Source organism: Scomber japonicus, chromosome 19 (assembly GCF_027409825.1).
Source record: "Scomber japonicus isolate fScoJap1 chromosome 19, fScoJap1.pri, whole genome shotgun sequence".
Classification (NCBI taxonomy): Eukaryota; Metazoa; Chordata; class Actinopteri; order Scombriformes; family Scombridae; genus Scomber; species Scomber japonicus.
The window spans coordinates 12,782,369-12,808,726 of NC_070596.1; the positions used below are offsets into that span (position 1 = coordinate 12,782,369).

At 37.5% G+C, this 26,358-nt stretch overlaps 1 protein-coding gene across 3 annotated transcripts in view; it reads right to left on the reverse strand.

Annotated features, from left to right (window-relative positions):
* Positions 1 to 960: 960 nt before the first annotated feature.
* Positions 961 to 26,358, reverse strand: part of hook3 (hook microtubule-tethering protein 3) — a 29,006-nt gene continuing 3,608 nt past the window's right edge. Inside the window, exons 2-24 of one of the 3 annotated variants that reach the window (XM_053340103.1) lie at positions 22,899 to 22,984; positions 22,616 to 22,688; positions 22,347 to 22,397; positions 21,763 to 21,895; positions 21,580 to 21,647; positions 21,248 to 21,307; positions 20,619 to 20,702; positions 17,361 to 17,524; positions 17,104 to 17,244; positions 16,596 to 16,683; positions 14,940 to 15,053; positions 14,668 to 14,778; positions 14,231 to 14,315; positions 14,042 to 14,111; positions 11,594 to 11,734; positions 11,084 to 11,171; positions 8,802 to 8,836; positions 8,556 to 8,638; positions 8,212 to 8,312; positions 7,973 to 8,077; positions 7,788 to 7,859; positions 6,137 to 6,273; positions 961 to 4,650 (exon numbers count right to left, since the gene is read on the reverse strand). In XM_053340103.1, the coding sequence (XP_053196078.1) occupies positions 4,635 to 4,650; positions 6,137 to 6,273; positions 7,788 to 7,859; positions 7,973 to 8,077; positions 8,212 to 8,312; positions 8,556 to 8,638; positions 8,802 to 8,836; positions 11,084 to 11,171; positions 11,594 to 11,734; positions 14,042 to 14,111; positions 14,231 to 14,315; positions 14,668 to 14,778; positions 14,940 to 15,053; positions 16,596 to 16,683; positions 17,104 to 17,244; positions 17,361 to 17,524; positions 20,619 to 20,702; positions 21,248 to 21,307; positions 21,580 to 21,647; positions 21,763 to 21,895; positions 22,347 to 22,397; positions 22,616 to 22,688; positions 22,899 to 22,984 (2,106 nt within the window). In that variant the 3' untranslated portion in view covers positions 961 to 4,634. Of the gene's footprint in view, positions 6,274 to 7,787; positions 7,860 to 7,972; positions 8,078 to 8,211; positions 8,313 to 8,555; positions 8,639 to 8,801; positions 8,837 to 11,083; positions 11,172 to 11,593; positions 11,735 to 14,041; positions 14,112 to 14,230; positions 14,316 to 14,667; positions 14,779 to 14,939; positions 15,054 to 16,595; positions 16,684 to 17,103; positions 17,245 to 17,360; positions 17,525 to 20,618; positions 20,703 to 21,247; positions 21,308 to 21,579; positions 21,648 to 21,762; positions 21,896 to 22,346; positions 22,398 to 22,615; positions 22,689 to 22,898; positions 22,985 to 26,358 lie in introns of all 3 variants that reach the window. The other 2 variants (XM_053340104.1, XM_053340105.1) reach the window with 2 other exon arrangements.

Below are 26,358 nucleotides of genomic sequence, written 5' to 3' on the forward strand. Positions count from 1 at the left end.
TATTAGTGCTACATGTTTCCTTGTTTAGCACAACTATTTAATTTAAAGGCCAACTTTAATCTTGTAGAAGGGATGAAAGAGACACATATAACTTGTTTTTAGGGTATTTTCAGAAACACATAAAAAACAATCTCTCATCGTCTGCCGTCAATACCAGGCCTGAAGACTGTTTCATCTGTCTAATGATCAAATGAAAGTAAAGGACGCTGCTGGAAGGAGTTAGATGAAATAAAGGAGTAAAGAAGAAAAGTAGATTTTTGTTTTATGAGACTTGCTGAGATCCAATCAACTGCTTCCCAAGGCTTTTGTTCTTTCCTGCTCAACTAAGGTGTATGTATTTGATTTAGGGGTATCAGTACTCTTCTTCTAATGTGTTTGAAATATCAATTTAACTCTAAAGTAAGCATGGGAATCTTGCCGAGTGAAATTAATCAGGTGCCCCCTTTATGGATTTGCATAGCTATTCAATGCTGAACCATGGGAACTTGTTTAGGATCAGTGATACTTTAAAGATGCCCTGCAGACTTGTTAAGAACAATGGTGTGGTTCTGATATGGGTTTCCATTAAAAAAAAAAAAACAATTACCATATCAGAAGCCTTAAAATAGCAGCTAACCCTTCTCTCTCATTAAAAAACTTGCAAACATTTTTTCAGACATTTGCAAGATGAGGACAATAGATATCACATTGTTAACTCTAAATCTACTCGCAGTGGCAGTGTCCATAATCACAGTTAGTTATGTTGAATACTAGAGCAGGACTGACTTAAAAACTAGCTGTGATGTCACAACCCCTTAAAATCTGATTTTCATTGAGCTCAGAGAACCTTTCTACTTTGAGCAGATTAATGTTGCGGTATGTTAAGTTATCCTAAAGTTACCATAAAAACAGTCACAATATAGATCATTTAAAATATTCAAATGGGTCCTTTAAAAAACGACACAACCATCTGACACACAATCTGTTTTATACAAGCTTTATTTACAATGTCATTTCCAAGTTTTGCAGTGAAGGAAGCACATTTTCTATCAATAAATCCTCATCAGACAGATGCTATGTGAAATCCACTTAACTACACACGAGTTTTATTCTCTCATTGTCAAATGGCCAGACACTTCCTCTATCACTGTCACATAAAGTATGTACATAGTGTGTTTGTATACAAGCAATATAAAACTTGGCAAATGGAAGGTTATTTGCTACTTCAATATGTAAAGAAAAGTTTTCCGATGAGTAAAAAATATAGCAAACACTGCACGCGTTGTGATAGATTCTGACCTGTTAACAGCCGCATGTTGTTTGTTTCATGTCTCTGATACACTTCTGACTGGCCCACAGTGCAGTTAGCAGTCAAGTAACACTACAGGGAACACTGGATGCTCATTTTTAGCTTAGGCATGGACGAAACACACCACAATATGACCGATTTTTGTTAAGATTACTGCAATCCTTATTCAATATTTTGTTCTCAAACATGAAAGTAGAGGAAAGAGTATAGGTTACAGCTTGGACAGTACATCAAGGTCACATTTTCTTCTATACTGAGAAAAAAAATTGGCATTAATAAGGTCTGAAAATGGACCAAACTAGCTGGCTTTTGAAATATGTTTCTGTGGTTATATTATATCCCTTGTGATAATCTTTCCCCCCAGTTTCTCATTATATTCCTAAAGGTAACATTAATTATACACAGACGTATACAGTGGCTGAATCGATGGGGGATAAAAGGGGTCGACACAATCTGCTTTGTCTTAAATACTAAAAAACAAAAGTATGTATCCCCACCATCCCTGTTAAAAGTTTTAACTTGTAAACCACATAGTGGATGTGCTCCATTATATACAGATGTCTTACCAAATCAATGATTTTTTTGGGTTGGACGGTTAAAAGAGTTCTGTGTGATATAACTTACAGCTAAATCTGTAGCTATTAATGGCGAGTGGTTCACAAAACATCTATTTGGACGACAACAGAAACAAGTTGGGAGCTGGGCAAAAGATAACGCTTCTTTCCTTTACAACTTATTGACTACTAATTTATTTGATGCCCAGATGTGGAATCTGATTTGCCCTTGACCAAAGATCTGTGCTAACATTACTTGAATGCAATTACATATGCAACCTCAACAGCTAATGAACACCTTTTTTCACAATAACGGCCTGGTCTTTGTTGCTGTTGGCAAAACACTGAAAATGTATAACCACTAACAATCCAGTGAATTAAAAGTGTAAAATGTGCTTTTTTTTGATGATGATAAGACATTCATTTTCCTAAAAAAAAAAAACCCTGGAGGCAAATGTAACCTTTGTTGCATTGTTTTCTCCAGTTTACATTATTCTGATTTGACCTTTGTGTCATTCCATTACATGGAGACAGACACTATAACAAGCGTTCTCCTCCTTTTGTTGCATAAGACAAGTATTTAACAGTATTTTGATGTCGAATAGAAATTTAACATCCATTGTAACAGTTTAAGTGGTGAGATCATAATACTAATATGAAAAAAAGTAACACTGCTGTACGAGCAGCAAAAGAATAAATAAGCCATTAAGATAAAAATGCACAGCATGAATTAAACCAAGATTATGCAATATAAGAATTATGAGTAAAACAGGTTAAAAAAACAAACAAACAAAAACAAACAGAATAAAGCCCTCATTAAGCCTACTTAAGCTAAACAATACACATTTTTTTTGTCAAAAGAAATCTATCACATGGATGAGGATGATGCTCATCTTAGACATTTTTTTTCCAAATAACACAATAAAAAGAGGTCTTAAAGGACAGCTTGCCACACCGCCTTTAGTCCAACAAAGACCAGGCAGTCTTTGTTTTTCTTTAAATATCATAATTTAAAACAAAGGCACTAAATTGGAGGATTGAACCATCTCTCTCATTTAAATAAAACATATGCATTTATACCTGTAACATGCATATATCTTCAGGTCCAGGTTTTCAGCCTTTCTCGTTCTTTTTTTGTGTCAATTTTAATAAGTTCTGGAAATAAAATTTAAATAAGACGTTCATTAAAAAAACAACACAAAATGTACAGTATGACTTATGGCAACATCAAGTTAAGTTTCCTTATTTCTGATACTATTGTGTCATTGCCGGTAACACTGCATGTTTAAGCAGCTTCTTCTATCCCATTAAGTTGCCCTAACAAAACACTAACACTACTGCAGGATCACTTTTAACTGCCATGTGTGGAAGCTTTTGACATTTACTGATGAAGGGTTTGTGAATTTTGCAATTGTTTCCCTTCCCACTTCTTTTACCTGTTTAAGCCCTTTCCTTTCGAACTAAGACAATGTACTATGCATGAGCTTACGTGAGCTAATGCACAGTGTCGTGATTTTTTTCCCCATTCCTTCGTGAATGTCAATTTAGCATTAATTTTGTTCAGCTATAATGTATTAAATGTGTGAAAAAAAATAACATCAGTAGAGCTTGTTGCTTTTGGCTCAATTGAACACAGGTTATTTGCTACTTAGACAAATAACAGGCAACATAATTGTCAACTACAATATATTCAACCCAAAAAACACTATATACATTTGCATTAAATATGTATTTATCAAGAAATAGACACTTTGCTGACATGTTCCATCTAAAGAAAACTTAAGGCTTAATGGGGGCTTTTATCCTGCATAAAACCATATCTGTAACAATGTTATTCATTTTAAAACACTTATTTGCCACCCTATGGTCCTACTGCACACTGTCCAGAAACCTACAGGGCAAGACAGTAATGTCCCATAGGTTCTCATTTACTCAAAAACTTGTTGTACTCATTAACACTTGAGGTAAAAGCACATCTAAGATGCCATCTAGCAACATGTTAAAGGAGAGGCTGGGCAGAACCATCACTATTTTTTTAAGATGACAGTGCCAAAACACAAGAGATACACACTTAGGAGAGCTGACTCCTTTTTTTGTTTGTTTTGCAGACTGTCTGACAGGCTACACCTCTCAAATATTTCTCTCTCACTGATATCAACTCTCCACCAATCATGTAAATATAAACAGATATGTGGAAATATGTCACTTAGGTATCCTGTAACAGTCTGGCAACGTCAAGTTACACACAAGTACTACAGAAAAGACTTCGAAAAAAGAAAAAAGAAAATTCATCTGGTTGACTGACAGACTATACTGCAGTATTCTGGCCCTGTTCTGGGTGTTTGTAACATAGGTTGAATTGTAACAAATGTAATGCAGTGTGGAAGCACAAGCAGGCATGTCTGTGATAAGTAAGGGAGGAGAAGAGATGAAGAAGAGGAGTGTAGGAGAATGAGGGGGGTAAAAAGAAGGCAGGAAAAACAAGAGGAGAAAGGAGTTGGAAGTGTGGAAAGGAGTTTAACTGGGAGGAAGGAGGGTGAGGGTATTCTTTTCCGACCAACCCCCCCCATCCCTCCCTCAGGCTTGTCTGAAGGTTACAATGCATGACACTGCAGAGGGCTGTTAGTGCTCATGCTGCTGCTGGTGTGCTGGTTATTCGCAGGCTCGAGTCAATGCAAAGTCATGCAAACAGTAGGCAGGCAGATAGTTCATGCATCGTGTGCCTCAGCCTTGCCCGGTCGGGGACCATTTATAGGCCAAAGAAAGGCCAGGCCAGTTCATTGATGTGCCAGTCATGCAGTGATATTGCTGTTAAGGGAGGAGAAAGAGAGAGAGAACGGTCAGACGGCCGTTAAACAGATACAGGGTTAATTTCAGGGCTTCTAAAGGTCCATCATGTCAACGAGAGGTTATTGATGATGTGCCTTTACAACAATGACAACGTAAACCAAAAAAAAAGTATTAAAAGAAAAGACTCGAACAGCTGCAGCAAGCGTCCCTATTGAAGATTTCTATTTAAAGTGACATGGAAAGTACTGTGTAGTGCTTTTAACATACTGTGAAAAACCTCTTTTCAAAGACAGTAATTAGCTGATTCTAAAATGATACAGAAAGTGAGTCCACTTAACTGCCCTACTTTAAATTAACTTCATCTCTGTGTTGGCTTAATGGCATTAAGGGCGATCTAAAAACTAAATCAATTTTCAATCAGGCAGTTTCCTTCAATACATTTGTCTGCGTAGTGTGAGGGGGGCAATCCTGATGTGTTTCAAGGACAAAGGACTATATCCTGTGGTACATACTGTTAAATCTAAGACTATGGCACCTTGTAAATGCTGGTAAAGCTAAAACCCCTTTTCCACAAACTCAGCCTCACTGTGGATTGCACCTTCAGCACCCCAAGCAGTTACTTTGTTTTCTTGGGAAACAATTATCAATCACAATTATTGCTACACAGCTACCAGTCAACTGCTTTTTTCCCCCCAAAACACATATCCTAGTAAAGATCATCAAGCAAATGGAACATTTACATATGGTGACTATACATCATCCTATGCTTGAGTGTATTTGTTGCTCAATCCCGTTTCACTAAACAAAACACAAAAACAGAGCAGAAGAGCAACTGATGATCTTTCATTTGAATAGAACAAGTTAAACATGGCCACACTTGACTGAAAATTGCTGTTAACCTCCTTAAAGCTACATCATAAAGAGTTAAATGAGACAATGCGGGACAGGAAGTCTGTCAACTCCAGTCAAAAAACAAGCTGAACCTCAAACGTTTTCACAGGTAGAGATGTGCATAAATACTGCATGAACAGGTAGAGCGGTTGCTTGCAACAAAAACAACTTGTCAAGAAGATGCAATTCTTCTCTGTCTTGGGGTCCAGACCTGCATGGCAAAAGTGTGCCACAGAGTACAGCTTTCAGGAAGGTCAGTGGTTGAGAAAGGAAGAGAGGGTGTTTGGAGTGATTAGTCAGACCCTATAAATAATGCTGGGGTGTGAAAAAAGGTAGAAGCCTGCCATCACAGGAGTCAGGGTAAAATATGCTTAGTCAGGAATAAAAGTGGTGCAAGATTTGGGCAGCCTGGCATCTCTACCTCATGGATCTGATCAAGAAGGAAAAAAAAGAAAATCAATAGGCAGAATGCAGGAAAACAAGAACTTCTACAATAAAAGAATGGGAATAGTTTGCCTGAAAAAGGCTGTATGTACTGTATGTACTGTACATGTACTGTATAAAAGGTTCAGGGATTTGAAAGGTTGTATTTCTCTGCCTTGCTGCCATCTACCTTGCGGTAGCTGGCTGGACATGGCCTGGGTAGGAGCGGCGTGTGCTGGTGGCTTGTCTCTGCCGGGCCAAGAAGGACTGACCAGAGCCGGTATTAGCAAGTCTGTCTTCAGCCGCCTTCTTCTGCATAGACATACCCTGTGAAAAGATATGGAGAAAGAGAAACATTAATGGCCTTCTCATTGGTATTCATGTTTAATAATAATAAAGCAAGACTGTATGTAGATGTAGACCCAACAGCACAGAACAGTATGAGAACAAAATTGTCATGTATTCAATTTTTCTTCAACACAGAGTAAGAGACACTGGAGAGTTACTAAAGAATCAGTTACCATCAGTCCACTAATCCTGATGAATGAAAAAGAAAATGAGCTTAAATATAACATTAGCGTTGATTTAACAACTTATGAACTAACAGCAGCTACTGATCAAATATTATAATATATTCAAAGCAAACACAGTCTGCTGTGCTTATAGAAAGGTATATACTGCCCTCTAGTGGTTAAGTATTAACATTCAATGGATAACAAGTCTGAGTGAAAACCTAGTACAGTTGTGTTCAAAATAATAGCAGTGTGTGTAAAAAAAGTGAGTAAAGCTCAAAATTCTCTTAATAGTAGTTATTTCCATACACACAAATGCATTGGGAACACTGCATTTTCTATTCCACATCAAAACATGAATAAAAAATAATATTGTTTGAGTTTGTAAAGAAAAATGCAGACACTGGTATTTTTTTGAACAGCATATCATTTCCTTTTTCTTCACTTTCTGTAAAGGAATGACAAACGTGATAATTTTTTATTCATGTTTTGATGTAAAATAGAATATGCAGTGTTCCCAATGCATTAGCATGTATGGAAATAACTGTTATTATAAGCATTTTGAGCTTTACTCACCTTTTTACACACACAGCGCTATTATTTTGAACACAACTGTATATGGCTGGACCATGTCTGGTAAATATTTGAAATTGTGGCCAGTTTGTTACAGGGTTTGTCAGTAGTAGTGTCTATAATATGAATTCCTGCATATGAAATGTTCATCTGCAATATTCTATGGTGGTCCCAGTTATATTTGTTGTTAAGACTGTACTGCAGTAGCAAATTAGAGGACATGGTTAAGCTATGTTTGACTCAAAAAAAGGTTTATAAAGGCATTTGCACGACTACTTTCCACTCATACCTTGTTAATGTTTGAATTGAAAGAGAACTTATTTGAATTATAATTATTCTTATTATCTATCTGTTAACTCCCATTGCTCATCCATGTGTCTCTCATTTTTAAGACTTGCATAGACTTTTTTTCTCAGTGATGGTTATTTGGGGTGCTTGAACTGTGCTCTCCCTAATGCCTCTATGCACCTTTTTTCTGCCTCCTTCACGGTCGTTGATCATGGAGGGAGCACTTTTGACAGCTTTTTGGATGTAAATTCAGGAGGCTCATCACTGCCTGGTTACTGTAGTTACATCCAAATCAAGTGCTCCTTCAGAGCAGCTGTCCCACACTTAACTGATATAACAGCTACTTGAGTCGCATGTTTTACCTACAAGACCTCACATCTCAACTGCACATTAACATGAGCCGCAATTTAAAAATGGACACTAGTCATGATTAGTGTCACAGTCTCAGGCTGTACAGGTCCTTCTTACCATATTGTACCAGGCTGACACAATCAGTTTCTCCTCATAATCTCTCTGGCTCTTTGTCTTGTCCATCTCTTTCTGTTTGGAGGAAACAAAGCCACAAAAAAAAATCAGCAATGCAAGAATTTTCTAAACTACACGACATTGCTGTCCAAATATTGCTTTTGTGTGTTAACACATATAAATACTACCTCCAATGAGTGCAACATCCTCTCTTTCTCCTGCAGCTGGTTCTTCAGAGCTTGAACCTCTGGACCTGAACCCTGGTTCTGTTTGGGGTCCAGGGTCCGGATCACCTGTTAAAGACCAAATCCAAATGATATGAAATATGTTTTCTTAACCTACAACAACAGCAAGCATCAATGGTAACAGTAAACCAACCAAAAGAAAGTTGATCTGTCAGTCCTTTAGTAATAAAAGGTACACTCACGCTCTTGGCCTTTTCCAGGTATTTCTTATATCTATCCTCCATCTGTTTCATGTCTTCATCTTTCTTTTTCAAGGCCTCTTCCAGCTCCTCCACTCGGTGGACTAACAAGGAACATCAAAAACGTTTTTTTATTATTTTGTTTTGTTCTCTTTATACATTTCTTTTTGAAAACACTTTCAATGCGTTCACTTTCACTTATACTTCAGTGTCTTGTTTGTACAGTGACATCACAACTTAAATCATTTTAATTGTAAAGATGATGATAACAACAGATGGCAAGAAAGGACCGAGTTCAACAGGTTACAACTTTACAACTGCAAAGTTAAACAGGGCTCCAAACTCACAGCTGGCAGTGTATTTGGGCTCCATTTCATCAATGAAGGTATTTTTCTTCAGCAAGTCATTGTTCAACTCTTGAATCTTTTCCCTGGTGAAGAACATAAAGCACAGTCAAAATGTATTTTTGTCCACTGTTTGAAGTTAAGTACTACTACAGGATTAAATGACAAAAAAACTGTAAATCACTTCAAAATAAATGTCATGTTACTCTTCTGAGAAAAATAAAGCTCTGGATCTTTAAGATAACTTACATGTGCTCCTCATATTTCTTCTTCAGAATGGAAGACTGAAAAGACAAAAATAAATAGTTTTACACATATATTACATCTTCAAAAAACTGGAAATATTCAAACATCCTCTCTGTTGGATACATGCAGGAACTGCAGCACACTTCAGCTGTTGTGCCTTATCTTGTGCTTTATATGTAGCCTCTTTTGTCATTGCCATTTTATGTCAAGTTTCCCAAATCATTCAGTTCCACTTTATGATGAATTCTCACTGAAGCAAGGACTGAGCAGCTGGGTAAATATGCACAATACCCCCAAAATATAAATATTTATTAAATACTTTTGTAGTTTACACAATTTCAGCATAGTGTCTAGGTTAATACCCATCTGACATGGTTTTAATGAAAGGGTTTTTGATATGACAAAATCATGAACATTTCCATTAGCATCCAACAGAGTAAATCACATTTGGACAAGATTATCATAATGGTATTATACTACATCAAAGATCTGGAATGAAAGAGGCAATCAAAAGGAAAACAATACAGACACCAAACCAGAACTGTGTGGGTAATGACTGAAAATTATTTCAGTTGTTTTTTTGATCTTTTATCTGACAGCAGTTTCACTCTTGAATATGGTATATAACAGAGTGCTTTGCTGCCAAATCACGTCAAAGAGGAAATCAGCAGAGTATTGTAAAGAAGACAACATGCTCAGATTGAGTCGAAACCAGAAGGAAACAGCACAGATGAGGAGGAAACAGGAACCTTGGGTTTCTAGAGGGTTCGAAAATATCCATGTCGAAAATGTCTAAAGAATGATTAAGGATGCTTTTCTACTTCTAACAGGAAAAGATAGCTAGCTAGAAAATTAGTGACTCTCACTGGTGTGTAGCAACTCAATGTAACAAATGCATAAAAAAAGGGAGGGAAATGCTCAATATGAGGTTCAATGATTACTGATGTAATTCTAGCCATCAAAGCTGTAATATTATTTAAATGAAAACAATCATTTTGCAGTTGCAGTTCTTAATGTATTATTTTAAAATGTACAATATATAACCCAATAATTAGCATTATGTTATGCACAGTTTTTATGATGTGCAAATTTATTACATTCTGAGTTGTTACACATTTGTCTCAGCGAGTGAAACAATTGAGACCAAGTCTTGAAAGCACGAAGTCTAAAATGAGGGAACTTATCTGTAATCACAAAGACATACTTACTATAGTCTGACAGAGGGAGCATTATTCGAAAAGAAAAAGTACTTTACTTAATGGCAAGAATCACAGACTTGCCAATGTGGATGGTTTTGTTTGACACACCTGCTACTTACTGAAATGACCATTCATTATATTATACTGAAGGTTTTACTCAATAAGAACATCTAAGCACTTCCTCCATAATGGTAATAATGCATGAAAGAAATCATTTTGTGCATTTTGGCCTTATTGTGTACTTGTTTTATAAACTGTACTGCATCAATAAAAACAGATGGTTAAAACAAGACTGATAATGTAATGGTGATGCAATGGTGATGCAAGTCTACACAGGCTGGTAGGTATGAAACCAAACCCCATTATAGATAACTATGTTTAGTGTTTTGGATTAGAGTTAATTATGTAGTAAAGCAACAAAGCAGCTCAAGAAAGACGGCGATAAACATGCATGTGACGCGAGCTCTCTCACATAAACCTTCTTGGGAGATGCTTCAAACCTCCTCTTCCTAAGTAGCTGACCCCTACTAGAAACTAGTTTGGAGAAGAAAAGGAACAAAGAAGAAGGTGATGTAATCTTCCTCTTCTGTGTTTTAGCATCACAGACATACGTTAAAATGAACTAGAATACATTTAAGTTGCTGATTTGATGATGGTCTGAGGATCTTGCAGTTATTCATTCACTGATGTCATCGAGGCTCTTAATCTAATCAAGTGTCTTAAACACACAAGGCTTGTAGCTATCCCAAGAAAACTAATATGTTCCTAATGCTGCAACATAAAAGTGATGTAAAAGCACACATGCAAACAGAAATACAAGACCGTGGATATAAAAGGGTGTTAGAAATGGTTAATGTTTGGAGGAGTTAGTTACTATAAGAAAATCAGAAGTGATTTGAACTGTTTTCGTGTATGTATGCATGTGTGCTTATTTTACTTCTTTAAACAAAGTTTTTTTTAAGATGCAGTCATTGAAGGAGGAGTGGTGTACTGCATTCTTCTAGTGGACCGTCTTTATCAAGTATATGTTTGAGGGGAATTTGAGATGAATCGCACACAATACACAACAAACATTTCATTACTTACATCATCTGCTTTGGAGCCCTGCTCTTGAAGAGACTTCTGAAGCTCCTCTACCTGACTCTGTTCCTCCATCAAACGCTGATTGATTAACCTAGATAAAGAAAAGCACAAAGACCAGTTAGACAACATAGTTCAAACAGAGATGAGCAAACTGCATGCTAAAAGGTGAAAGATAAAGTATCAGAGAGACTGGCTACTGGCTAAAAGGTCATTGATTGAAATTCCAGTGTAGACAAAAAAAGTCTATGTGGAGAAATACATTGATCCATGTTTTAACACAGGGAAACACAACCTTCCCAAAGTCACAACGTGGCTCTCAAAACTTAATGTGGAGCTCAAAAGATTACAAGTAGTCAAACATAAATGTATCTTTACTTTCATTCATTTAAATAAAACACTTAGGAGAAATTGGAAAATAGTGTTTTTCCAAAGCGATTAACAATTCAGCCTAACCGTATTATTTAGTGTTTTGTTAATGCTGCTAGACTACATGTCTCTGTGCTCTTTGCTGACCTGTTCTCTGTCTCCAGTTCATTTTTTCGTCTGCTGGCGTCCTCCAGTAGACTTTGCAGCAGTGCAATCTTTTCATTGTCTGATCCCTCCTGAGCCAGCTTCAGCATCTTGTTCTCATGCTGCAGACGAATCAAGTGTTCTCTGTAAAAAGCACATCAGAAGTGACAGAAGTGTTATTTATTTCAAATTACACTGAGAATTCAACACATATAGTTTTGGTTGTTCTACACCTGTACTCCCCAAAACTGAAGAATATTCATCTAAAACTAATTCTGATATCATATTATTATGGCTACACATGCAAGGAGACCAGTGTTGATACATTTTTGCATGCATTGTTCTCTATGTATTTATAATAACTGTCCCAGATTACTTTAACTCACAAACCCTGCAGGTCTGACTTGCACCACAGAAAGAGGAAACCTCAACCACGACAGGAAAAAGATCCACTTTCACTTACTTTGTGTGTTATCACAAACAAATACACAAACAAGTCCAGATGCATGCATTGTAAATTCTACAATACATACAGGCACAAGCTGCTTGTTGTAACTACACTACTCAGCAGGACAACCAGCTGGCACGCAGTAAGCACAAACACACATTGTTATATGATCATATTTGAGTGAGCATCAGTCAATAAATCAGAGAGATGGTTATGTTGCTAGCAAAGGGCAAACTCGATAAATGCTACATAAATCTTGTGCAATCTTATGCAACACATGTACTGGCTTAGTTTAGAGAGTTTGCAGCAACAAGACTACAGTAATCCTGCTGTAACACTACATGTGTTGGACCGTCAGACTGACTGACTGTGACATCTCTAGAGCTAAAAATAAGTTTGAGGCAGTCACTGAGTAGCCACTGATGTTGCAGGCTACACTGTTGCACTTTCCAAAACTGACTGCTTCCTAATGATAATAAAACGGTCTTTACACAACTTAACTTCAGGTTTATCATTCAGTTTGCATTATTGTATTAGTGCAAAAACATTTTCTGTTCTTCAGTTTTCTATCTAGATGTGTTGGGCAGTAAAGCTCACTCATGTCAAGAGGTTTATAATTCACACAGTAGCAGGTTAAATGTGTAAAAAGCATTGGGAACCCACAGCTCTTCACTGAGCAATGTTGCTGTCTTCTCTATAACATATGTATCTGTCATTTTATTTATCTTATTTGTTAAACAAAACAGAGTGCACAGTACAAAGAGGGGTAAGTAAGGATGATGATGGTCCTTGGTCTGATGGAGAGCCACGTAAAGATCTTTGTAAACACTAAAATGGCAGATGGAGAGACAGGTAGGGAGCTGTAGGTTGGGATAGAGCTGGAAGTAACTCATAGTCAGGCAGCTGAGAAGTTAAACTGTAAATCAATATTTGATATGAGGGTTGGCTCAGTGATCTGTTTCAGATGTTTACTATTCATCTTCATGAATAGATGGGCTGTTTGAAATACCTTCCCCTTCAATCCATTTACTGAACAGATAGAATTATCTCTGGGGTTTTTTTCTGTCTCTTGAATACTGTTTTTAGAGTGTGGCTGCTGACTCCAATTGGAGAACTGGCTAAATGTTTCCAGATACACTCACAGGCGCTTATAAAAGCAACAGGTTGAATCCAGAAAAAAAAGGCACAGCCTACCTCAGCTTTTTCACTATTGGGCACTGAACAGACAACAATGAGCATAACTCTACTAGCTATAAGCTCCTTCACTATAGATATTTCACATCAAATGAAGCTGTTTCAACACATTGTTTCCAACTTTGAAAGCTTGCAGGATATGATATCACCTCAGGGTGCATCAACGTTTCTTTACTCTATCTTTAGAGGATAATAAATAGCCTAGACAAGCTGAGAAGCTTTCAGAACACTAGGAATTACAAGTAAAACATATAATCACACGTAAATCTACATTTTCTTTGGTTCACAAAGGCTGGCAGGATATGATAGGCTGACAGCAAAAGAATGCAGCTCTCTTGGAGAGCAGTAGTTGGGCTGATGCAACTCACACATAACTATTACATAACTCACTATAGAGACAGTTCTTTTTAGGCCAAATTCCTCTACCATACAACATCAGAGGTAGCAAGAGGAATCGGCTAGAAATCTGGCTACAAAGTGAACAACAGAACAACATTCTGCACACACACACACACACACATATACAAAATCAGCAGCATTTATGGAGGACACAACTGTCAGCACCAGTCATTGTGAAGCACCTGCCAATATTTATATTTTATCTTAACTAATGTGCTTTAAGCATGCAAGTCACAACCTTCTATCCAAAATCTTGAAATCTCTTTATTTTTTACATATTTTGTTGTGATATTTCTTACAGCAAAGTAGTTTTTTTTTAATTATTTAACCTTAATAACCAACTATCTGTGCTCCATTAACAACTTTATATGACTTAAAGTGAAACAAAAGTTGAGGTTCAGAAGACATACCGAATCTCTGGGGTGGTGATCTCAGCAGCCAGTGAATCAGTGCCGTCGTTGCTGGACAACGGGAAGAGACCTGGGCAATATTATATTATTGTTATTACAAGGTATGTCCAACTATTTAGGCTTGACCATGAAACAATACTTAGCTTAAAGAAGGCCAACTGCTCATGTTTAGCCTGACAGATCCTGTACCTGATGTTAGCTGGCCCTCTTGAGCTTGGACACAATGCAGCTCCTCAATAGTCTCCTTCAGAGAGTCTCTCTCTGTCCGCATACGCTATAGAGGGAGACAGAGTAAAACATGTGAGTGAGTGACAAAAAAAGAACGAACATCCTTAGTATGCTAAATGCCAACATAATGTCTCATCTGTTTATCATTTAGGGACAACTACCACTCTAGTAACTTTTATAAGCTACAACATTTCAGTTATTTACAACCACTAATCTTACTTTTTGTTACTTTGTTTTTACTTGATGAAATAAATTCTGCTCTGATTGCAAACTCCTCTGATGTAAATCATTCCATCTATAAAAACAAAACTGAGGACATGTATGGTGTGATATTTCCTATAGCTATCAGTCTTCCATAATTTAACAGACCTTATATTATTCAAATGAACTGTACATACATCTTTTTCTTTTTGTAGGGAGTCCACTTTCTCTTTGACACGTTTGTACTCAAACTCCATCTTGTCAGCCTTTTTAGATTCTTCTGACAGTCTGTTTTGAAGTTCAACCACCTGTGCACAGAGAAGACAATTCAAATAAAGAAATTATTTCTCAATATACTTTGTGTGTGTTGTAATAAAGTATCAAATTATGTTGGATTACATTGCCCAGTCATGCCCAATGTAAATAATAAATGCACATATGATTGTCAACATGGCTGTTTGTTGGATACCTGTCTCTTGTATGTCTCCAGCTGGCCCTTCGTTGCGTTAGCCTTTCGCAGCTCTTCTTCCAAACTGACGTTGGTCTGCATTAACACTGTGTTCTTTTCCTCCAAAAGCTTAGTCTGAAATATAGTGACAGAAATGTACATGTCATTGTTGCTGTCTAGCTTGTGTGTTGCATGCATATATGTCAATCACAACCCAGAGCTCAAGGCTGTGAATGACTTGCTGATGGCAGATGACGCAGGGTCCCCTTCTCTCCAGATTGTCTTTGATCTGAGTGCTGCACTGTGGATCACATCGTCCTCTTAGAGTGTCTCCTTGCCACCATCGCTGTCAAACTCTGCACTTAAAGGGTTTCAGTCCTCCTAGAAAGGTAGGACTGAGTGTGTCTCACTGGGAGGATTCGTCTCTAGATCATTCCCTATAGTGTTTTGCAAAGGTCAATTCTCGGCCACATCCTGTTTACCCCCTGTTGGACTATGTCATCAGGAGAAATGGGATCTCTTTTCATTACTATGCTGATGATTCCCAGCTGTACATCAAAAGTTCTACAGCCTTGTCAGACCCCAGCACCTGTGAGATAAAGGCTTGGACGAGCACAAATTAAACACAAACAAAAGTGACGCTCTCTTCTTTTTGGCCCTCTACACCAGATTCAGAATTTGTCCTCAGTCACTAATCATGTGTTAGGTATGACTATGCTGACTTTTGATGACCATATAAGACATACTCTTTCTAACAAAACCTCTTTCTACCATCTAAAAAGCATCTCTAAACTCCGCCCATCTCTCTCCCTGCCAGAAGCAGAATAACTTGTTCATGCCTTTATCTCCTCAAGACTGGACTACTGCAATGTGCTCTTCACAAGGATCCCTGGCAGTAATATCCAAAAGCTCCACTACATACATAACAGTGCTGCCAGGATCCTGATGAAAGTGCAAAAACACAAACATATAACATCAATTCAGTTTTCAATGCACTGGCTTCCTGTCTCCTTCAGGGTTGACAACAAAGTCCTGCTGTTCACATACAATTTCATCAACGACATGCATCTCCCTACCTACAGGAACTGATCACACCACAATCCTCCACCCACAGCAGCTGGCAGCTCCGAGAACTAAGCTCTGCACCATGGGGGATCAAGCCGTCTGCTATGCAGCACCACGCTTGTGGTGCTGCATAGCAGACAGCACAGACTTTAGAAGGACAGCACAGACTTTAGAATTGTGGGGGGGGGGGGGCTTAAAAACCTTTCTATTCAGGAAAGCCTTTCATCTTAACTCTTATTACTATTTTATTTTTGCAGTGTTAATGTAACACATTGAGTTGCACTTTGAATGAAAAGTGTGGTAAGTGTATTATAATTATTAATAGATTAAAACATGAGTGATAAGTTAACCAAAAACACACATTCTAATCATTATAAGTCTCCTAGACATTAGTGGCATGCCTGGCAGAGATTTTCAGCAGTGCAGTAATACCATATTCCTAATCATTACCTCAATTGCACATATTGTACATTAGCTCAAAGAAAGTAAGCCAGCTGGCGATTGAAATTAAAGATTTCTTATAAACCTATGAGCACTGAAATAACTGTAAGATAACAAATATTAAGTTTTTGATTTTGATTGATGTCTGTGGGCATGTGTGTGACTGTGTACCTGTCTCCTAAGAAGTCCCATATCCTCCAGTTTCTTCTTGTAGTGTTCCACCGTGCCCTCCAGCTTTGACACTTTGTCTGATGAATGCCTGGGAGGGAAACAACAGGCAGCTTTATTTTGGGATGGTATATATGTAGAGGTGGAGGATAGTTTTATCAAAGCTCTGTTTGTGTAGCAACAGATCTGTAGTACCAGAAATCTGAAATAACAAGATGATGGTTTAACATTTCATTATTTTTCCTGTTAAGCATCCTGTTTTTCAGACACATTCTCACACCCATCAGGTCTTTGGTGTAAAACCCATTGCTTTTCAAATCATTACCAGATTGGTGTCATGTTTTGAACAAGCCTCCACCAACACTTTCCATTTTGAAAACTTGCACATCATATAATAAAAACATGGTTTTATCACCACTTAGACTATTAGGAAATCATAAAAGCTTTTTAAATCCACTTTTAACAAAAATCTAAATAAGCTCAAACATTAGACTTTACATCCCCAACTTACCTGAGGACATCTATCTCATCCTTGAGAGACTGAGCTTCATCAGCCAGTGAAGTAAGCTCTTCATTCTGAGACTTTACATCCAAGAGTTCTTTTTCAAGCTCCTCACAACGGATCCGGTAGTCATCCTTTGCTGCCTCCAACCTAGAAGGAATACGACACAAAAAAAAGAGCTTTCAAATATGTATGACACCAGCATCAGTCAGTTCAACTCTCACTTTTCACATGACAAAAATATTCTCCTTCTAGCAATTCCACACCTGAAAGTTTCTTCCTGTAATTGCTCCAGTTGTGTTTGCAGCTGGAGGTGTCTGCGTCCAGCAGGGCTGTTTATATCCTCTATTGAGTCAGACTGGTTAAGTCTCTCCATTAGGACCTGGTTTTCTGCAAGTAAACTGCTCTTTTCTTCTTGCAGGGCTGCCACCTGTGGGAGAAAATGTGGGGAGGAGGGAAAAGAATGGGAGGGCACGAAAGAAATGGTTCGGAAGGGAGATGCATTGATCAGGTGAGGAGGGACAAGACAGGATGGACAACAGGGAAGGTGAAAAATAGAGATAGAGATAAGAGAAAGCATGAGAGGTGTAGAGAGGGGATAGAAGGAGAGGATGTTGAGAAGGCAGAGAGAAGAGACAGAGAAATTAAACAAATTAGAAGGGAATGACACTAAAAAAATCTCAGTTTGTATCTCTCAAGCTACTGAAATGTAAATGTAACACTTTCTTCACAGCATTCAATCCATTATGTTATTCACAATCACTGCAGGTTCAATTCTGGTAATAAAGCAAGCACACACCAAAACCTCAACATGGCATACCGACAAACTCCAACATGGCAAGGAGGGCTACATATGGTTTGATGTTGTCTGCTCAGTGTGATAGACAGGGTATCAAACTCCACACAATGCAAAGCAGAAGCTGGTTGTTGTTTTTTTGTTTTAAATGTGTCTTAATACTAATAAATGAAATAATAAAATAATAAACTGCTGCACCTCAACAAAGGTAAAGAACCTGTACAATTGTTTTACATGTCAAAATACTGCAATTTCAGCAAACCTTGATATTTTTATGAAAGAAAATATAAAAAAATGTGTTTTCCAAATGTCAAAGAACTGGCATGTAAAGCCTTTACCGCATAAAACCATTTCTCATCCCTGACTGTTAATGCATTTCCCAGGATCTAGTATGGGACTTTAAAATAAATGTTATTTTCTTTTTCCGACTTTTTGAGAAAGATAACTTCCTGTGATTATGAACACAGAAAGTTATGAATCAACATATGTTCATCAGCCTGGTTTGTAGTATCAATGCAAGACCCTGCACAGGCCACACATTGAATATCGACTGTATGTGAAAGGGTTTTTTACAAAATGTCATCTGACTTATAGAACAGGAGTCATGATTTCAGGTGGAGAAATAAATGTGGAGGTACTTTGGATTCGGCTTTCCTTTCTCTACAGACTTATGTTCTTTTTTTGTGCATTTTATAGAATTTTTATAGAATAGAATACAATTTAGCAAGCCATGTCTGCTTTATATTTTGTTAAAGTCATCTATAAGTTAAATGTATTCTACTTTAATGGACATAAAAAAACATGTAGAGGTATTCCAGGAGAAATCTCAAGACGTGATCAGGACAGTGCAGATGGCAGGAAATATGAAAGGATTCAATTATATTCATTTTCAAAACCAAAGAATGTTCCTAAAAACATATTTCATTCCAACAGATATCAAGTTGCAGAACGTGCAAGACCAAACTACTGTGCTGCTAATTTGTTTGCTGACCAGAGTCATAAAACAGACCTGAGATACATCTTTTTGAAAAAGCTCAAAAAACTTTTTAGGAAAGTTTCTTGGTGTGCACTTTTTGTTTTGTTTTTTTAATTTAAAAAAAAAAAAAAAGGAAAATGAAAATAGTAGCACCACACATGAATTATATACAGTATGTGTACATATTTTATATTCATCAGTTCTGCCATGTATTGACTCCTTTTCTGGGTCCAATAGTAAATGTGTTCTCTTTTCTGTCCATTGTTGCTGTGGGAAAGCATGAAACACACCAAGGTAAAAAAGGCAGGAGCTTAATAGTCAGTGCCTCCAGGATTGTTTTGGTGACCATTGAAGCCAAAATTACTTGATTTTTCTGCAATTGTATCTCAAAAGTTGTGATACAATTTGCAGTGTTTTATGTTCTCTTTTTGTGGTAACACTCATAATGCAAATACAAAAAATGTACCAATAAATAGTCATATGAAATCACTCCCTTCAATAAAAAAACATACTGCACATCAAAGAAACAAATATATTTAAGAGCTAATTTTTTCATTTATTTTCTGAATATAAGAACCATGGGCTCGAAGTTATATACATTTACATTTTTAAAAAACTGTACTTGAGTTCCATTCAAAGCTTTATTAAATGAACTCTCACCTCTACATCAGAGTGCACATTTTTATGATTGAGGTGTCCATCTTTGTTGTCTGAACAGCGCATCAGCTTGTATTATTGTGACTGAATAGTAACTGAATGCAAACCTCATTTGGATCCTTGCTGAATGGCCAAATCACAAGTGGTCGGTTGATTTGGCCATTTTTTGTGAAAAAATTACAAGCTCTCACAAATACCGCAGAGAAATTATTGCAATTTAAAAAAAAAAAAGCAATTTCCTGGAGGGACTGATAAGTGCAGGGGTGACATCTGACACACCCACACAAAACTGCAGTTGTGGCTGGTGTGCCCCAAGAGGATCACGTGTATACGTGTGCACAAACACTTGTGCACAAACGTGTACACACACATGCACACACGATTTGGAGAAGGGAAATCTGGTGCAAGCAGACTGAGAAAATCCAGGACTATAAGACACACCACACACCATGGATGGAAGAAAGAGAAAGAAAAGAAAGTTTGGATTTACCCTCTCTTCTAGCTCATTAAACTCTAACCTCAGTCTATCACGCTCCTCTTGGACATGGTGGGCCTTTAAAACAAGGCACACAGTATTGAAATAGTCAGGAAATAAGAGGAGACTGTACACAACTGAAGAGGTAACCCTTTAAATTACAGCTCCATTTTTAGTACCATTACCATTAGTACAGCGAAAAAGGAAAAGGAAATCATTTTCAGCAGTAAATATTGGAAAGGCCAGCAGCCACAACACAATCAGCTGTTTTGAAATGATGTAATTACAAAGCAGTTATACAAAAAAGGAGCTGCTTTTAAAGTGCAACCAAAAAACAGCTGTAAAGTTATGTAAGTGTTACACAATCAGTTAGATATAAAATAATTACAAAATATAGTGGAAAAGTAAGAAATGTTTAATTCAAGGTGGATGTGGGAATGCTACAAACTTTATACTGTGTTGTTTTTCTATATACACACAGTACTAGTTAATATTAACCTAATAAAAAAAATCTACTTTGTCACTCAAAATATACAATTGCTGTATATGAGTCAAGCATTCATTTACCTATTGAACATTTGTAGTAAACATTGGGGGATTACAAGCTGTATAAAACCAACCTGCATGTCAAGCTCACGACACCTCTGTGCAATCTCTTCCTTGGTAGCCAAAGCATCGTTCAGCTCCTCAACGGTCTTCTTCAGCTGGGAGAAGAAACAAATAACAAATTAAAAGCCTGCAGATTTATTTCACACACACACACAGTGTCCACTTGGATGAGACTTAACACACTTAACACAAATGTACACCTCACAGACATGCTGGATAAACAGTTAAACAAATAATTTTAACCAAAAAAGACTACTAAGTACTAGCTTTTAAACTAGCTTTTACACAGGTCTGTGGCCAAAAAGGAGGAAGATGAAACATGGGCTGAGGGGGAGTTCTGGGTCATGTGTCATAGTAAGTGGTTTGTGTGCACTGACACAGATGTTGAGGTATCAGTGGCTAATCCAGATACTGGAGGGTGTCTGTGTTTTATCTTTACTTTTATCTTTAATCCAAGCAAGTAACATCTAAGCTTTAATTGCCCCCAATAGACAGAATGATAAAAAGGAAAGAGTTTCATGCAGGGAAAACACAAATTAGCAATCCGCAAAAATCACAGTATAGTGTTCCCTTTACAGTTTGTGACACAACAGGAATGCATTCAAATGAACCACAAAGAGGTTTCATGAAGTCTTCATACCTGTCTGTCTAGATCCACATATGAGTCATTTCCTTCCACTGGAGTCTCCTTACTCATTAGCTGCAGAAATAAGACAAACATATGTTAATAGTTGGAAGAAGTTTAGTGTACACAGCACTAACACTGAACTAGTTATACCTTAGTTTAGGAATGATTACCATCAGCAAGCAGGACTTTTATCAACCATGCAGTACGAGCAAAAGTCTCTTTCCAAACTCGTTAGTAACCCTGTTTCCTGTTAAAAATCTGTCAATCCTGCTTTATTCTCATTATCAATTAATTATTATCTGCTGAAACAGTTTGATTGAGGTTTAAATAACAAGATGGTCTACCTCTTGGATGGCTGTCATGACGACATGCTGCACTGATTCTTCCATCATCATTATGGTTTGGATGTATTCTACAAATTACAGAGAAACACACAAAATTATGATGTAAATCTGAACTCCATGGTCAGTAGTTTTTTTTACATCATACACTGCACTCATACACAACACAGAGTATGCCATACGCACCTTGTTTCTGTTCACAGTTGACAGCACAGCCCAGTATAAGTTGTAACATCCTCCCGAGTTCTGCGGCATCAGAGTGTTCTCCGATAAGATTAACATCTGGTAGTGTGAAGTCGTTAATGTGCTGGCCTAGGATCTAGACAGGGACATAGGACTTGTTAATAATTTAAATATTACATCATGTGAATACTGGATTATCACGACCTGCGTTGTCATTGACTTATATTGTACATCAAAAACTTAATTCATGTTCAAATGGTTCCAGTGTTTCCAGTTTTACAGTGTCAGCAGAGGATCACAGTGAGTTTACTGACATAATAAAAAACAAAACACAACAATGGAACCATTTGCCAAGAGCCACAGATACCACAGACGGCTTTCCTGAAAAGCAAGTGAAGTTCAACACAAGCAATTCTGTACAAAATCCACAAATACTAACGTCTGGCTTTCCCTGTTATTATATTAATTCATGCTAAAGGGATTAAGGTTGGAGTAGGCAGTCTCAACTTCTTCTTACAAGCAAACATAAGTGCTTATGCTGCTTAGGTAGCCAGGATGCCTGGATTAATATAGTAGATACTTCTTACCTCCTGATTATAGTCGAGGATGCCTTTCAGAACTTTCTTTAGATTGCTGATCTGCAAAAAGAGAGAATGTATGCAGATATTTAGAAAACTGACAGTATTGATACTGAATGGGAAATACAACATAAACTATACTGAAGATAAAAGATATAAAATACTACAGGTAACTGAAAAAAGGGTTATTGACACTTCAATATATCATGTAGCTGATGGGGAAAGAAACATGCCCCATAAAAGCTACAAATAAAACAAAAAACAAAACAGATCCTTACCTTTAACCTCCAGTTGTCCCCTACCTCTGGCTTGATTCTACTAATCCAGGCGTCATTGAAATAAACTATATCTCTAGAAAATTCAAACAGACAAGACAATAGAGATTTAATGTTTTTTCTCAATTGTGTTATTGTAAATAAGCAAGGCACCAAGTGTTGCCAGTTTTTACCAAAATACACCGCCACTTACAATGTAAAAGAACATATAAAGTCTTCCTATAAAAATGCTACTGACTCAAACATTGACTTTTCTAATGAGCTAATCTTAAAAATGAAAACTTACATTTTCTGTAGAGCTTGGGCCATGACGATACCACTCGTCAAGTCTTCTACTGTCTTGCATGGAGCCTCTACTCCAAACGTCTGGATCTAAAAACATCAAAAACAGACACACACAGTTGTTGAGTGCTGGGTGCAGGATATGTAATTAGGTCAAGTTAACAGTTCATAAAGAGCACCTACAATGAAATCTGTTCAAAACATTGCACATTTTATATAAAAGCTACAACGCAAGCACAATCATGAATCATTCTTGTATATTTCAATGCTAACCTTTATATTGTATTGTTTAGATTTAAAAAGTTACATTAGCTCTGTGTAAGCCAGAGTAAACACAATGGCAAACACATGGCTTGCACTCATTTTCTCAACTTTGCTCAGGCTCTTTTCTCTTACATCTCACTTCTATCATGTTCTTCAAATCTTTTCTTCCTTTCCAGCTACCTCACTTGGCATTTCTTTGTTCTCTTTCTCCCTTTTCTATCACTCTCTACTTCTTCTCCTCCTCCGGGCTGAAAGCCTGTTGTGCAGACAGATGTGAATATTTTTAAGTCTACATGCCAACAGTCCACGTGCTAGAGGAGGAAATTGAGAGCAGGAATGTTGGAATTCTGACAGGAAGAAAATGACGAGGTTGAATTTCTGCCCGTGCATCAATCTGTCTCACATTTCATTACGTGGCACAAATGTGACATACAGTCCCTCATCACAGATTGGTCAAGAGCAGAAGGCGACAATCAAAAGATTCAGCAGATTGGTCTGAGAGTTTGACAGTTTGACAGTTTGAGACGGCCTAACAAACAGGGACATAGGTTAGATCTCTGATAAAGAATCCAAATGAAGCAGTGGCTGGAGTTAAGTTGTTACTGTCTCAGTCCACTGCTATTAAACGGTCGGCTCTACAACATCATTTTCTTAAAATACACATGATGCAATAACAAACCATCTCCTACTACTGTGTTACACTAGTGTCAGTATCTATTTTGAACAGGTATTAACAGATTTAAAAAAGGACACATGAATAAACTGTGATTTTTTTTTATTCTTAAAAAATAAGATGTGGAGCAAAGACGTGGGAAGGATCTGAAAGCACTGAATTATAATTTAGCTCATCAGTAGAGACAGAGGGACAGATAAGTCAACAAGACATCTGACACTGTACACAGTAAAGGACAAATTCACATGGCGTAAGGGCAACATGACACTCGCAATAACATCCACGACACTACTGAACAAATTCAGATAACTGGAGAGTTTTCCAAATGTTTTTAAACTGCTGTTTTATTTTAAATTGTGGTTGGACACGATGAGAAATCTACCTACTTAAATGTAAACTTTTTTACAGGCAATTTGATGATTTTTACTTCATGACTGGTTCAAATTTTGTCAAGACTTTCCTTTAGCGCACCGTGGCACCTTGTGTAAAATACATCCACTGACAAAAAGCAGTTCAACTTTAACATTAACTAGCTTTTTAGATTTTCAGGTATCTAACCAATGAGACATATTCTCTGTCTATCAGTCAGGCAGCTAGTAGCTAAAGCCTGCCCGCTGGCCCTGCGCCAACACAGTGTGGAACCAAAACAATACCAGGGATTACATAACACCAATTACCAATGAGAGACCTTACCAGCTTCAATTACCCATGAAGTGTCCACTCCACTCCATAATCTACTAGTTCAGCTGCACAGCACCTCCAAATTTAGCACAATCAAGATTACACCCTTTCCTGTGATGCTGTGGGTTACGTGTCGCTACACAACACTGTAGCGAGTAAGATGGCACTGAAACCATTTGTGACAAATGCATTAAAGCTTGAGATATCCTAAATGAATTGAAATGAGAGCATTTTCATGGTAGAAGTGGTTGCATTGAGAGTTTTTTGTTCTTGGTGATGTCTCTCTCCAGCACAGCAACATTCAGTCTGCTTCATTTCCCTTCGCAGGAAAGAGGCAGAAGGAAAGAAAACATGAGATGAATCAGAGCGACAGGCTTTCATCCAAACAGTGGTACAGCTGATGTGTACAGACTGTTAAACAGCGATTTAGGGGGGGTGGGGGGGGGGGGGGGGGTGATGGCCTGATGCTTGATGACAGGTCAGAAGAGCAACCATCATTTTATCATTTTAAAAGTATTAGATCAGTCACTTTCAATTAACCAGCTTTTCCACAGGTTTAACAGAGGTTGTAAACACTTCTAAACTTATGCAACTTTTCTTTCTTATCATCCTTTTGACATCCAGCAATTCTTACACTACCTCTTAAATTTTAAACACGACAAGTCATTTTCACTCCCTTTTTTGTGGGGCTCTGTAGCCTTTGTTTGTTTGTTTTTTAGCTCCTAAACTATTGTTTCCAAGCAGCAATAGGTTCCCATGGCCTTGTGAGCTCCACATGCTCACATCTAGAGCCACAACTACAACTTTAGTTCAGGCATGCACACCACTTTTTTTTTTTTTTTTTTTTTTTTTTTTACAAAGGTTTTAAATGAAACGTATACCCATGTGATGTCTCTTGAAAAGCCCCAGTGGAGCAGTGCAGGTGAGCTGCTTTATGCTGTGTGGGACACTAGCCAAGCACCAGAGATCAGTGTGAATGAAGTACTGTTCAGCAGCTTTTTTTGGCACACAAATGATGTTTTCAGGTGTTACTTATTTGTGTCCCACTTGACGCCTTGAATGCTGATCAGGCAGATATATAAAAGATACCTGTAGGATATTCTAATTACAGTTTGCTGGCTGAATCAACAGGGATGGGGATTTTTTAGATTTTATTGATACCAACGTCATTATTGATCAACCCCAAACAAACAATTCATACAAACACAACTGTTTCATTATCTGAGTCTGAGTAGATTATGATGATTTAGTAAATACAGTGATACGATTCACACCAATGAAACTGTGAGGAAACATAAAGCATAGTCTGTATGCTGCTGAACTGAGTTATGTTCATGAAGCCCACAGTGTAAAAAAGGAGAAATATGAGTGATGATTTCAGCTGTAACATCAGACCTCTTCGGATGGTGCTGGGATAAGCCACGTCCCCCGTGTCATCAGGATTATCAACTTGTTATGATTATATTAATCACTGAACTTTGACTCTCTCTGACCTCAGAGCTAATTGAGGTCAACAACCACTTAATCTATTGGAGTAGTATTTTGTGTATTCCCTTCATTATTATACAGAAGTTTAACAATTACCCTGTTGTTGTGCTGCTCATAGCTACAAGGCCTAAACTGGCCAGCATCTTTACAACTCGACCACCAGAGCACCCCACTGTGCCGTATCTTAGGTCTCGTTAGAGCCCAGTCCGTGTGTGTGAGCTGTAATGTGATGAATGAGGTCAAAACTTATTGAAATTAAAATCTCCACCCTCTCAATTCAAGCCGAATCCTTCAAACTCTTTTACACAATGTACCAGGAGGACTGCATGTGTCAGAGTTTGTAAAACAGCTATTGACA